Here is a 14,400-nt window from a genome sequence, read left to right as displayed (position 1 = left end):
AGAGTGTTGGTTGACTAAGAGAGTTGAATAGCAGATTTATTGAGAGAGGGGAGGGAAGAAAGGGGAGATGCTGTTCTTTTGTCCATCAGTGTATTGCCCTTGGAAGTCACTAAGTGTCAATTTTTACAATATATTACTCATTTTATTTTTTTTGTGAGACAATCTCATTTATTTCAGCCTGACATCAAACTTGATATGTAGTTGATGATTGCCCCCTGGCCTCTCCCTTCTGAGTGCTAGGATTATAAGTGTATGCCAGCATGACCAGTCTCTACAAGGTTAGGGATGGAATCCAGTGTTTCCTGCATGCTAGACAAGCATTCTACCAGCTCTTTCCCAACTCCATTTCATCTTTTTCTTTAGCAGAGAGTCAGAAAGATTAGTCCATAATAAAGAGGAAAGGAACGTATGTTCCATATCTTAGCAGGAGAAGAGTAAACTATTTTGTAAACAGATATTCAAAGTTTTCATCAGAGAATAGTAAAACTAAATATGTAACAAACTTGGATATAATAAAGGAGATGTACAAAACATTTCACAGATGGATTAGCATTGTTCCTAAACAAATAGAAGAAGCAAAAGCATCAACAACTGATAGGATCTGCTGATGCAGATACTTAACATCACCTCTCAGGACAATTAAGGCTCCAAATGGACCCAGGAATAAATAGCAACTATAAGGGTTGGATAGGGTATGAATGAGAAGGTCATAAATATGAGGTAGAATATTTTATCAACTCTTGCTAATAGTTTAGAAGTTTCTTTGAAATGACCGTCAGCCAGTGGTTGTTTATCTATTTGGGTTTTGTGCCCTTGTTTATCAGTAGTTAGGAACATGTCACTGTATAGTTCTTATTCTAATGGTTTGAAAGCTTACTTTTTCATGAACAGGCAGAGAGTGAGAAATGATGGGAAGAGAAGGGACAGTCTGTAGGAACACTCATTATTGCAATAATTACACATATACAATTATGGTTGAGTTCATTTCCTATGGTTGCAGACCTGAGGTTCTGACTTCTTTGAATATTGGCCTCTTCATCCAAAAGTCAGTACCAGAGTGTGAATTCCTTCTCACCCTTCCAATTTGCCTGACTTCACATTTTCAAGTATCTTTTCTGACCTCCATTCTTCTGTTGCATCTATTTGATTCTAGCTAAAAAAGGGTGCCTGCTCTTAAGGACTCATGTGATTAGATCAGTCTACCTGAATAATCCAGGATAAGCTCCCTATTTTCAGATCCTTAACCTTAATTACATCTGCAGAGTTCTTTTTTTTTCTGTGTAATTGCAGGATCTCAGGGATTGGGGTGTGACAATAATTCTAGTCACTATAGATAGAGAGTTGGGGTCAACAAAGATACTCTCTCCTCTACTTGTTTCCTCAACAAAGAAGGCCAGTCAGTAGCTTTTTTTAAATAAACAACAGTGTCTAATTGAACCATTTATCAAGTTGATTTGACAAAAGACAAGGCACTCTCTTGAGTTCTTAACTGTTTCTAGAGTAATGCAAAGCCTAATAGAATCATTTTGAAATCTGAAAGGCCAGATTTTGTAGAAGTGTGTGATGCTTCTAAATTTCATTGTTCTCATCTCTAGATAGGCTAATGATAAAGTACATAGAACATAGCAAACTGCTTAGTGACTGCTATCTAATAATCCTGATGACAGGATGACATAGTCATAGGCTTTTCCACAAGTAAGGAGAAGGTATGACTGGACCAATAAAAATCAAGAGTTGGGTTCCTGTCAGTTTTACATTAGCCTGATATACATTAATTTATTACTTTGACATAGAATTTTTAAAAAGGGATTTATACAACTTTTTTTCATCCTGAGCCTCATGAATACTAAGCATGTGTTGTACCACTAAACACTCAATAATATACAAGTTTACGTTTTAGCAATTTAGCTTAGCAAATGTCTGCATTTTATCATAAAGACAGTGACTGGGCTAGATATGTACTGCCTGGTGCCTATTTTACATAGCCAATGAACCAAGAGTGATTTTTAGAGATGAACATTTGAAATTGGTCTGATGATGATAAGCCATAAATTGAACCACAGTCAATCAAAAAATAATATCCCACCTCAAAAGAATTCTGTCATTTTCATGAATAAAAATTGTACTTATTATATTTGAATTTCATGAATCATTATTTGTAGAAAGTTTGGTCTCTCATATCTGTATACAGTGTTGATTTTTCATCTGGAAAGCCTGAAATGTTTATACTCTACTTTTTTACAGAAAAAAGGTGCTATGTTCTGATCTAAGTAACCTATGTATTTAATATAAGGGTATAGACTATTCATAGCTATAAGGAATCCTAACATCTCCTAATACAACACCTTTACTATAATTTGTTATTGTTATTACTATCATCCTCATTATTATTATTATACATGTGTATATGTGTGTGTGTTTGTGTGTGATGTTATGTACAGGTATGGACATTCTATGATGCCATGCCGAAGTGGATTTTCTCCTTTTACTATGGTCTCTAAGGGATTTGACTCAGGTCGTCAGGATTGCAAGGCAAACATTTTATCTGCTGAGCCATGCTGTCAGTCTATTACCTTCACTTTACAGCTGAAACCAAACCCCAGAAAGATTGGTGACTGATCCAACAAAGCTCAGCAGGTTAGAGAGATAGTTGAGGCATTTGCAACTGAAATCACTTTTCACTGGAGTGGGCAAGCAGGATGGTGGTATAATATTCACTTACCTTTAAATGAACTTCTGTGTTATTACCAACCTAAAAAGATTTCATAGACAGATAAGGAGTGATGTAGGCTAGAAAGATAGGTGGGTCATCTGAACAGAACCTGGCAAACATCAGCTTGCTGCTGTGTTTCCATCTTCAGAGGGAGCACCTCTGATTGTAGGACCTCTCATTAAAGTATTCCAGATGCACTCATGTTGATTTTTCATTTGCTTATTGTTGTTGTTGTTAAGGAAAAGCCAGACATGCTAATATTCTTTTTTTTAAAGTTATGTTTATTTTTTATTGTGTGTGCATAGGTGTTTTCCTGGGTGCATATATGTGCATTATAGATTCCTTGGAAATGGAGTCACAAATGGTTGTTAATTAGCACATGGGTGCTGGGCATTGAGCCTGTGTCCTTTGGAAGAGCAGACAGGATGTTTAACCTTTGAGCCATATCTCCAGCCCTACAAATATAGTCTTCACAAACTGTGCTCATTTTCTGATAAGATTGTTCATTCAACAGAGTAGGGGCCCTAAATGAGGCAATAATTTCCCCCATGCCAATATCTGTGTTATTTTATGGTTCCTGTTTTCCTATCTTGATAATGATGGCTACCCCATGGCATTTGTCTCTCCTTTTGCAGGTGGTTTACAAATCCAACAACAGTCAATGCCTTTTACAGTGCATCCACCAACCAGATACGTGAGTACCAGATTCTTGATGGGGATTGTATTGATCCTGTAGTTTACTTTTAGTAGGTTGGCCATCTTCCCAATATTCTTCCAATCATTCAACAACTTTCCATCTCCCAGAGTATTTTTTTCAATTTATTCAGTGTTTCTAATATAAAGGACTTTCACTTCTTTTTTCCTCTTCTTTTTAAATTATATTTCCTTTTTGTCTATGCCTTTATATTATTATACATATATATAATAAACTACCTACAACAAGAAGAACCATGAAACAGACAGGAATTATATAAATGTTACATTCATAGTGATGTGGCTATTTGTATTTGGCAGCCTTGAATAAAACATCTTTCTTATCTTGGTGAGTCTAAAATTCTGAATGAAAATCAATCTCTATCATATCTCATCATTATCAACTTAAAACATCTATCTAGACCTAAAACCTTCTTAACCCCTAAGCAACTAAGCTTAATTGTAAATGAAACTATCTGGTCTTCAACCCCATTAGAGACTTGAGAAGGAATAAACTCGATTACCTGAATAGATACAGGGAGTGCAGGTTAACAGCTTTCCAAATGAGAAGATGACAGAGACAGTTTGCTACCTGAATAGTCACCCAAAAAATCTCTATAATGTTGGAGCATCATCTTCAGCCTTTTGGCCCAATATATCTGACAGAAATATTTGTGAGGCAGGAACCATTGAGGACTTGCTTACCCTGTCTTGGCAGAGTTTGGCTCTTGACTCTACCTGCATCCAAGCTTGCCCAATTTTAGGAAGAATTCTGTCTGTGGCATTAATGAGGACATTTTGCCCAGTGGCTGGTTTGCCACATTTGCACTTTTTTTTTCTTATTAGTACATAAGAAGAATTTTATGTCACCATTGGCTTTTAAATTATAGTAAACAGAACCTGAAGTTTTCCATGAAAAGAAACATATTTTTTTTCCTTTAATAACCATCGTGAAGATCTTCACGTTATCCTAGCTTTGATGGGAAAAATGGCAGTTAGCTGGGGGAAATTTTTATGGAAGAAAGAAGCTTGAATATATTCTGATTAAGCCTAGGATGTAATGTCTTTAGGTTGTTCATTTCTGTATATATAATTATATATGCTGCCCTGTATTAGCTTTAAGTGTTGGATTACAGTTTAGAGTTATTTGAGAGAGTAGCCTCTATTGAGGAATTGTGTAATGAGAGAACAAGCCAGAGAGAGTGAGAGAGAGAGAGAGAGAGAGAGAGAGAGAGAGAGAGAGAGAGAGAGAGAGAGAGAGAGAGAGAGGGAGGGAGAGAGCAGCGCTTAGCCCAGCCCACTGTGGGTGGTGCCATTCCTATTTCTAGGCAGGTGCTAGAAAGCCTGCCTTCAAGTCAGCTGGCAAGCTGCATCTTCCATGATTCCTGCTGTACTTCATCAACTCTGAAGTGAGTTCTTCCCTCAGAGGTACTCCTCTGTGGAATAGCAAGCAGACCTACCTTCAAGTTACTGCCTTTCTTTTCCTGAATGATAGACCATGGTTAGGAACTGTAAACCAAACATGTTCCCGCCACCACAAAGTTGTTCTTGGTAAGGGTGTTTTTTCACAGGACCAGAACTGCTAGAACAAATGCTATGGCTAACTTTCAAAATTGTCAAAGTTCAGTATGGCAAGAATTAAAAATGTGACAACATCCAGCGTTGGTACTGGTAGAAACGTAAATTAGGCCACTCAAATTACAAGACAAGTTGACAATGTGCAGAAAAGCCAGAAAGGTGCCTGCAAATCTGTGACAATCATCTGCATGCCCGATCTATCCCAGAATTGTGATTCATAGTGTCATCTTTGTACTGTCAACCTAAACACCATGGGGAACTTGTGAAAAGTGCAACTTCTCAGGCTCTAGCTTATACACAAACTTTGCATGTGAGGCTCAGAAATTGGTTTTAACAAAACTTCCAATTGAGAAACCTTACCCACAGAACACAAAGCAAGGCAACAGGAAGCCCATGTAAGAATGCATATGGCAGGATTATTGATGGTAGCAGGGAAGGGAAATAGCTTATGTGTCCTTCTGCGTGGAAATAAACTAATGTGGCACATTCATGCAAAGTAATAACATCAAAAAGTGAAAGTTAGATGGCCTATTATTACATCTATTAACACAGATTTCATGATTGGTTGTATAGCCAATCAGAAGCTTGAAAAAAATATGGAAAATGGTCCCTCTTAATAAAGTTGAAAAATCATGCAGAATAATTCTATATGTTGTTTACAGTCATATCCGATTTGTAGTAAAAGACATTCAAGAGAAGGAAAGATATCAAATTCAGATTGGTGGTGTGAACTCTTGGTGAGAGAATTGACTCTGCTAGGTCAAACTCTTTTTTTGTATTTGTGTGCGTGTGTGTGTGTGTGTGTGTGTGTGTGTGTGTGTGTGGCTTTTCCTTGTTCCAGGGGTCATTGGCTGGTGGTCCCTAGGGAGAAGGGAGCAGAGGCAATCAACTGGGGATTCGGTGGCCTGTAAGCACAAACTGAAATGAGTTACAGAACCAGCTTCCAGGAGGCAGAGCAATTTTATTCGCATTGAAGAAGGGTTATATAGAACTCAGGAGAGGGGTAGGGATTTCTAGGGTGGGTAAAGATCCTCATTTACATGAGAGGTATTCTAGGAATCCCAGGTGCTTCCACACTGGGTTCTTATTGGGAGAAAGGGAGTTGGGCCTGTACTTTCCCTAAGGATACATGATACTTCTCAGGTAGAGAGTGTGGGGATCTGGGCTCCCTGGACAGAGAAGAGGAAGCCTCCCCAACAAAGAGAGTCCTTCATTTTACACTGAGCTCAGGAATTTCCAGTCATGGTGGATGGAAGGCAATCTTAGCAGCAGGGGGTTTCCTGACCCTTTTTGGTTCTCCTCTTTGTCTCCATGATGACATGCCCTTAGGGTTCAGTCCTGGTGCCTGTTCTGTTCATCCCTGTTCTGCATCTTTGCTCTTTCCTCTAGTGAGAGCATCTAATCTTGTGCTTTCAATAGCATTTCTACATTGGTGGACACAGGATAGACTTTATAAGATCCACCATCCTTGCTCTTATGACCACTGTCTCCTAACTGGATGATAGGGAGAGCCTTCTCACTGACCTTCTGCTTCTGGTCTGTTCTGTTTTGTGTTATATCATATCACCCCTGTTTTCAAATCCTTTTATCAATATCTCATCTTACTAAGCTTAAGGATTGCAATGACCTAGAAGCTTGCTTTTTTTTTTTTCTTGGTAAGGTCTCATGTATCCCAGGCTAGTCTCAAACTACCTCTGTAGGTGAGGACTGACTTTGAACTTTTGATGATTCTGCCTTCATTTCCTAAATTCTGAGATTACATGTGTGTATACCATCACAGAAGGTGTGTGAGGTGCTAGGGCTGCAACTCAAGGCCTAATGCATTCTAGGCAAACATTCTGACAACTGAGCTACATCCCCAGCCCCAGTGCTTGCCATTTCTCTGCCTTTCCTTACTCCACCCCCATCTCTTTCTCTGTCCAGCCACATGGGCTTCCTTTCTGTCCCTAAAAACACAGGGGTGACATACACTCAGGGCGTTGACATTTGTTTTTTCCCTAGAAACGTCCTCAAGTTTTCTGCATGGTTCATGGCTCCATTTACTTTTAATAGCCACTCAAAGATCTCTTCTCAGTGAAGCATCAGTCCTGTTGCATGGCAAGTCAATCTGTTGTCCAAATTGGACTGGACCTTATAGAACTCTGTGGCCAAAATGCAGTTGGAGGATTGCCTTTACTACAAGAGTCGCCCTCCTATTGCTACTGTTGGAAATGTTACTCTTCAGGACTCATCTTGAGAGTAATGAACAAAAGAAAAGCAAGCAGATGGTGCTAATTTTTGATTTCTACATTAACTAATATAACCAAAGAAGTTGTTAAATATTTTGAGTGTCACTTCTTAGTATGTAAATATTCATTATGCTGAAAGTGTTGTTGCTTTCTTAAGGTCCAAAGTTCCATGTTGAGAATCAAGCTGCATATGCTACACGGGGACTTTAAGACTTTGATTTGAGATCTTTATTATAATTAAAATTCATAGTATTTATCTAAACGCATTATATATAAAATTTCTGTTGAGCAATAGAATACTGATTAAATCAGTCATTCTATTGGTTTTACTAACATTTTTTATTTATGTGTGTAGGAGGATGGGTATGCCATTGAATATGTATGGCCGTGAAAAGACAAGTTGTAGGAGTCAGTTCCTTCTTTCTACCATGTGGATTGTGGGGACTGAACTCAGGTTAGGAGGCTTGGCAGCAAGTGTCATTATCCACTGAGCCATCCTACCAACCCAGGTTGTTTATTTTAATAGAACATTTTAAATGGAGAACATTGTATTATATTGGCAGGTGTCCCCAGATGACTTTGTGGTAAAGTTTGTATACCCACCATAGGAGAGGAAAAGAGGTAAAGGCTTCATATATATATATATATATATATATATATATATATATATATATATATATATATATATATATATATATATATATATTCATATTACATCCCAGTTGTTATCCCATTCTTTATATCCTCCCATTCCTCCCTCCCTCCCGTTTGTCCTTACTCCCCTCCCCTATGACTGTGACTGAGGGGGACCTCCTCCCCCTTTATATTCTCATAGGGTATCAAGTCTCTTCTTGATAACCTGCTATCCTTCCTCTGAGTGCCACTAGGCCTCCCCATCCAGGGGATGTGGTCAAATATGGGGCACCAGAGTTCCTGTGAAAGTTAGTCCCCACTCTCCATTCAACTGTGGAGAATGTCTTGTCCATTGGATAGATCTGGGTAGGGTTTAGAAGTTTTCTGCATGTATTCCTTGGCTGGTGCCATAGTTTGAGCGGGAACTCTGGGCCCAGATCCACCCATCATAATGTTCTTCTTGTAGGTTTCTAAGACCCTCTGGATCCTTCTTTTTATCCATTCTCCCATGCTTCTCTCATCCAGAGTCTCAATGGGATGTCCTCCCCTCTGTCCCAGTTTCCTGGTAAGTGAAGGCTTTCATGAGACATGCCCTTTGGGCTAGTATACAGATATAAGTGAGTATATACCATTTAACTCTTTCTGCTTCTGAGTGAACTCACTCATTATGATCATTTCTAGTTCAATCAATTTGTCCACAAATTTTGGGAATTCCTTGTTTTTAATACTGAGTAGTGTTCCATAGTGTAAATGTACCACTGGGAATGGGGCTTCCTCAAGCCCCAATTATTCCACTCCTTGGAATATACCTAGAAGATGCTCCAGCACACAACAAGAACATTTGCTCAACCATGTTCATAGCAGCCTTATTCATACTAGCCAGAACATGGAGGTAAAGGCTTATTACGAGGCTTATATATCCAATAATTTTTCTGATTCTTCTGGTGCTTCAGGTTATATTGCCAAAGGTGTTTTGTGGTGCCCTACTTTTTATTCTTAAAAGACAAGGGACTTTCAGGCGAAATTTGTTCTTCTGAGGCTCATGCTTTCACTTAGAAGTGATCTCTATACCTGTTGGGTGCGGTTCTGGTCTCTTGATATGCTTGTGAGAGCAGAAGCACAGGTGCCATGGGAGTGTCTTAGAAGGGAAAAAACTGGGCCATCCTGATCAGGAAGACTTCAGGAAAAAGTGAGGTGAGCCTAAAGGATGAGTGGCTGTTCATCTGACCAAGCAGCTCTAGAGGAATCCTGAAGTTTATTCTGCAAATGCTGTGAATAATGTCCTAGTATCTAAAAAAATGTTCAGCTTCCTTTGTCAGAAGCTGAACTTCTACTTATGTAGATAGTGCTATTTTTCTATCTCTCTGTCTCTGTTTCTCTCTATCTCTCTGTCCCTGTTTCTCTGTCTCTCTCTGTGCTTCTCTCTCCCCCTCTTCCCTACCACCTTCCTCACTCCCTCATAGCTACAAGGGTCAAACTTTCTTGAGAATCCAAAACAATGTCCAAATACTAATTTTTCTGCTTGGCCAAGTAGAAATAAGAAGCAGCTGATGCCAGCCAAAAGGAAAATATCCTCAAAGTAAAATGACTCTAACCATGGCTGGGATCTTTCATGTTTCATCTCCATTTGGGGTCAGCTTGCTGGGAGGGTCAGACACCCCCAAATGTGTCTTTTATCTTTGTGGTTGCTATATTATTACTGAACTTGAGGTTTCACAGCTTGTGCCCTAAGCCAGGTTCAGCCACTGGTCCACAACAAGTCTAATAAAAGAGCCAAATTACTAATGATAAGTAGAAAAAATATTTAATATGGCAACATTGGGAAGAGGACAATGAGGTCAAGGAACTTCCTCAAAGTCTGTCTTTGGGATTCTGAAGTGACATTCAAGTTTTAGAGGACATTTATTATTATACAATATTTGGTATGTATAAAAGAATTGATATAGTGTGCTGGCCTATGTTAAGTTAGAAAGCATCTAGGAGGATGGAAAACCAACATGTGCCAATTAAAGCATGATTCAGTGAAGAGCTGAAACCTCACCAGTGTCATGTGAGCTGCCAGCCTATTTCCCCATCGTGTTCTCTCCATCAGCACAGATGTAGCCAACATACTGCTTTTTCGAGTTATCTTTTTTGGGAGATCTTACTATATAACTGACTGGCTTGGTACTTGTTATTAGACTATGCTGGCTTAGAACTTATAGAGATTTTTCCTCCCCCTCTCAAGTACTGGGATAAAAGCATGCACCAATTGTGATGGGTTATGTTTATCTTCTAAAAACTAAAATGTTAATAGTTGATGCAGGCATTCTTAAATGATATTGCTTTCAATGTAACAAAAGTTTATCATACTAAGAATCATCATAAATTGTGGTCTTTCAATCAACACACCATTATTTTAAAAAAATGGTTTCATGTACATGGGTTTTTTGATTACATGTGTGTCTGTGCCTTATGTGCTTGACTGGCACCTGCAGAAGCCAGTAAAGGGTATCAACTCCCCCAGTATTATAGTTAACGTAGTTGTGAGCTGCCATTTGAGATCTAGGAATGTAACCTAGCTCCTCTAGAAGAGAAGCCAGTGTTCTTAACCACTGAGCCATCTCTCCAGCCCCATTATTTTTAAGGTATATATATGTAGCATGTGACAACACATTTTAAAATTTATTTTATTTTTATTTTCTTAATTTATTCAGATTACAACCCAATTGTTATTCCATCCCTTGTATCCTCCCATCCCTCCCTCCCTCCTGCTTTCACCTTATTCCCCTCCCCTAGGTCTATGACTGAGGGAGACCTCCTCCCCCACTTTATGGTCATAGGCTATCAAGTCTCATCTTGGTAGCCTGCTTATTCTTTCTTTGAGTACTATCAGGTCTCCCCACCAAGGGGAGGTGGTCAAATATGGAGCACCAGAGCTCATGTCAAAGTCAGTCCCTGCTCTCCACATAACTGTGGAGAATGTCCTGTCCATTGGGTAGATCAGAGTAAGGATTCGATGTTTACTACTTGTATAGTCCTTGGTTAGTGCAATAATTTGAGCCGAGCCCCCTGGGCCCCAATTCATCAAGATGCTCTTCTTGTATGTTTCTAGGACCCTCTGTGTCCTTCTGTTTCCCCACCTATATTTCTCTTACCTTGGGTCTCAGTAGGATGTCCTTACATCTATTCCAATCTCCTGGTAAGTGAAGACTTTCGTGGGACATGCCTTTTGGGCTAGTGCCCAATTGTAAGTGAGTATATACCATATGAGTCTTTCTGCTTCTGGGTTAACTCACTCAGTATGATCATTTCTAGTCCCATCCATTGTGACAACATATTTTTATTCTTTTCATTTCACTATACATTGCTGGATAGTATTAAATTGTCTGGCCATAGACCCAGATTATCTGTTCTGCTCTTCTCTAGCACACTGTCTATTTGTCACCCTTGGAGATGCTCACTCCTAGGAGTGGCCCTTCTCTGAATAATCTTGTACATTGTGTTCTGAAGTCAGTCAGGGTGATATTCCTCAGGGTGGAGCTCCTTCCGGGGAGAGTATGCAAGTTCTCTACCAGTTATCACCAGATGCTTTTAAAAGTCGTGTTCTAAATTCCAACAGTGTTTCTTCTGTTCCTCACTTTCATCAACTCTTGGTATTTACAGACTTAATTGTTACCAGTCTAGTGAGTGTAATAGGTCAGCTCTTATGCAAGAAAAGGGTGATGAGATTGTCTCTTCACTGGTGTTTCCATTTCTTTCAAATGTCACCAAAGGCTTACTGCTCCTTGGGGGGAATTAAGTGTGTCTATTAATAGTTCTGTCTCCAGGGTTTCCCACTCTGCTACGCCTTCTTCTTGTCTGGGAAGGAGTGACCCTATCAGAACTTTTCTGGAGAAGTAGCCATTTCAGGGTAATCCAATGGGTTTTAGAAAGCTCATGGGCAGAGGGGTTTTAAAATGAACAATTTGAAGCAGTGTTTTAATTAAGAGATCCAAGCTGTTTCTAGTTTCCTAATGACCAGTGCTTGCTCTCATTGTAAATTACATTACTAGGCAAGATGACAAGGAATCCTTTGGGTGACTTTCCCCCCTTCTTTCATTTCTGATTTTCTGGACTACAAATTAAGACAGGTGGAATTTCTTCTTACATATTTCTCCACTGGGTTTCCTGGGACACCTCCGTCCCCTCCCAATCACCTCCTCTGTGCTTCACTGGAGAAGTGAAAATTTGAAGTGATTTTCTAAAATGAACATCTTTATTGATTAGGGGCTAATTCTGACAGCATGTGGCCATCTGTTTAATTGGGTTCCACATCTACGATGTAACTATACTTAGTAACATGATTTATGAGAATTTCCTTCATGTCTCATTATCATTTTCTGATTTATGCCACTTAGTCTGCTGCTACATGCAGTAAAGACTTAAGTAGAAAACAGGAAAACCTATAGACTTGTTAATCTTTCCAAATCCATGCTTTGGTGCAGAGCCCTGAGGTTGGGGCCATCTTTTGAGGTTCAGTTATTTTTGCAGAGTGGTCAACACTTATTTTCTGCCCTTGTCAAGGTGAGTATCCATGTCTTCAGACACAGAGTTTAGTGAGTAGTTTTGGAGATTTAAATCTGTTATATTGGGCATTGTAGTAAAGAGCTGTCACTAATCTTAATTACATTTAAATTGGTAGTTCAGTTAAAGAGGAGAGCAAGGAACTGAGATCATTAGCACCTAACATTAGCTTTCCTAACTTTGTGACAAATGCAAAACTTATCATCTCACATTTCAGTAGGAGAGCTTGAGTGCTGTGGGTATAACTATGTGGCATGATTGAGTTAGTCTTTCTGGCCCTTACTGTCCTCTTTGCTGCATGATGGACAGCCCATAGAGTGTTTGAGAAGCATTTCAGAGCATAGCTTTGTAAACTATCAACACATGGCCAACGTCAAAACTTGTATTTCTCTAACTAGTATGTCAGGCTACCCTTGGATAGACCATAATGTTTACCAACAGAATAGGTTAATATATTGTGCCTTAGTTGTGTAGCTGAATGTTACTCATACAACAATGAAGAAGAAAATGCTATGATGGGTGCTATATGTTTGCCACTGACATAATGCTGAATGAAAGAAGCCAGGCACAAAAAGAAATACTATTTTATCTCACATGTGCACAAATCATGAGCAGGAAAATTCATCTGTATAATAGGAGTTAAAATATTAGCAATCTTTATTGAGGGTATTGACTAAGAAAGTACAAAAAAATGTTCTCTGCCTTAATCTTGTGCCTTAAGCTTGTGCCTTGGCTGGACTATCAATATGGCTCAGAGTCAAGGTGCTTACCTAGCATATGTGAGGCTCTGATTTCCAGTAACAGCACTGCACACAAAATATTTTGCCTTTACTCTGTATAAATAATGCCTTAACGTAAGTAGCAAAGTCTTTCCCTTTCCTCCATAAAGATATTGGGAATAGCATATAGTAGGCATAGATCTCTTGGCCTTCTAGTGGGTTGCCTAAGGCCAACTCTTCAGAGGTACAAATCAGGAAAACATTTTCTGTGAATTAACAGAACACAGATGTTTTCAAATTTGTCACACACCCTCAACTTCTGAACTCTGCCACTGTAGCTACAGATAATCTATAAGCCAAATGAGCATGGCTGGGCTTAAATCAAACTTTACTTAGAGGACATAAGGCTAGATCAACTCATGGGCCATCATTGTGATAAAGCCTATGTATTAGAGGATTGGCTCGTGGGAGCTACCAAGGCAAATCTAACTCAGTCTATGGTTCTTTGACTCTAGTCAGATGGTAGTAGTCACTGTAAGAGTAAGCAGCTCATACCAAATATTTATTTCTAGTATTGGTCTTTAGGATAAAGTTTTTTATATGTGTTCATGTCTCTGTGAATTTGTAGTATGTTTCATTTCAGTGTTTAATTTTTATATTTGTACATCTGAAATGTATATCTTAAATCATACGAAACAATTATTTTAAGCAAATACAATCTTGGCTTGAAAACAAGCATGGCCTAAGGGCTAAGCCCAACAGTTTTATTATCTTTACTGTTTTACCCAAGAGATTTGGTTGCTCCAGTTTAATTACAAATATTATGCTAAAGAAGATAATAAGCCTTTGTCCAGAGGCTGGGTTTACACTGGCATCAAACCATAAAGTTAATCCTGAAATCAAGCATAGATTTATTTTTCAGTTAAGCACATAACTATTTCAAACTGGGAGAATTCCTCATTCTTTGTTAGATCTGCTGAAAACCATATAATGGAAGTTTATATATATCCACCTGAGTTTAATATATACCCACCTGTTCTTTGTACTTGTATTTAATGGAACTAAAATCTTGAATTCATTTGATGCTCCATTTGGAGACATGAGGAAATGAGGCAAATGGAATTTGGAAACACTGTTATATAATTATGGAGCTATGGAGACATGCCAGTGATTAACACAAATTTCTCATTATCCAGAATACAATCTACCTGTTGATTGTGTGTTTAAATGCATTGCAAGACAATGGAACAGTAAAAGAGTTCCAAACATTGACAAAAATTAATTAGTTCAA

At 38.7% G+C, this 14,400-nt stretch overlaps 1 protein-coding gene across 1 annotated transcript in view; it reads left to right on the top strand.

Moving 5' to 3' along the window:
* Positions 1–14,400, top strand: part of PHEX (phosphate regulating endopeptidase X-linked) — a 222,484-nt gene that overhangs the window by 167,289 nt on the left and 40,795 nt on the right. Inside the window, exon 20 of the mRNA XM_084791126.1 lies at positions 3,349–3,407. Within this exon, the coding sequence (XP_084647252.1) occupies positions 3,349–3,407 (59 nt within the window). The remainder of the gene's footprint in view (positions 1–3,348; positions 3,408–14,400) is intronic.

This window comes from Acomys minous, assembly GCF_964271855.1.
Source record: "Acomys minous genome assembly, chromosome: 7".
Lineage (NCBI taxonomy): Eukaryota > Metazoa > Chordata > Mammalia > Rodentia > Muridae > Acomys > Acomys minous.
The sequence above is the reverse complement of the archived record's forward strand: the minus strand, read 5'-3'. Positions and strand labels throughout refer to the sequence as shown.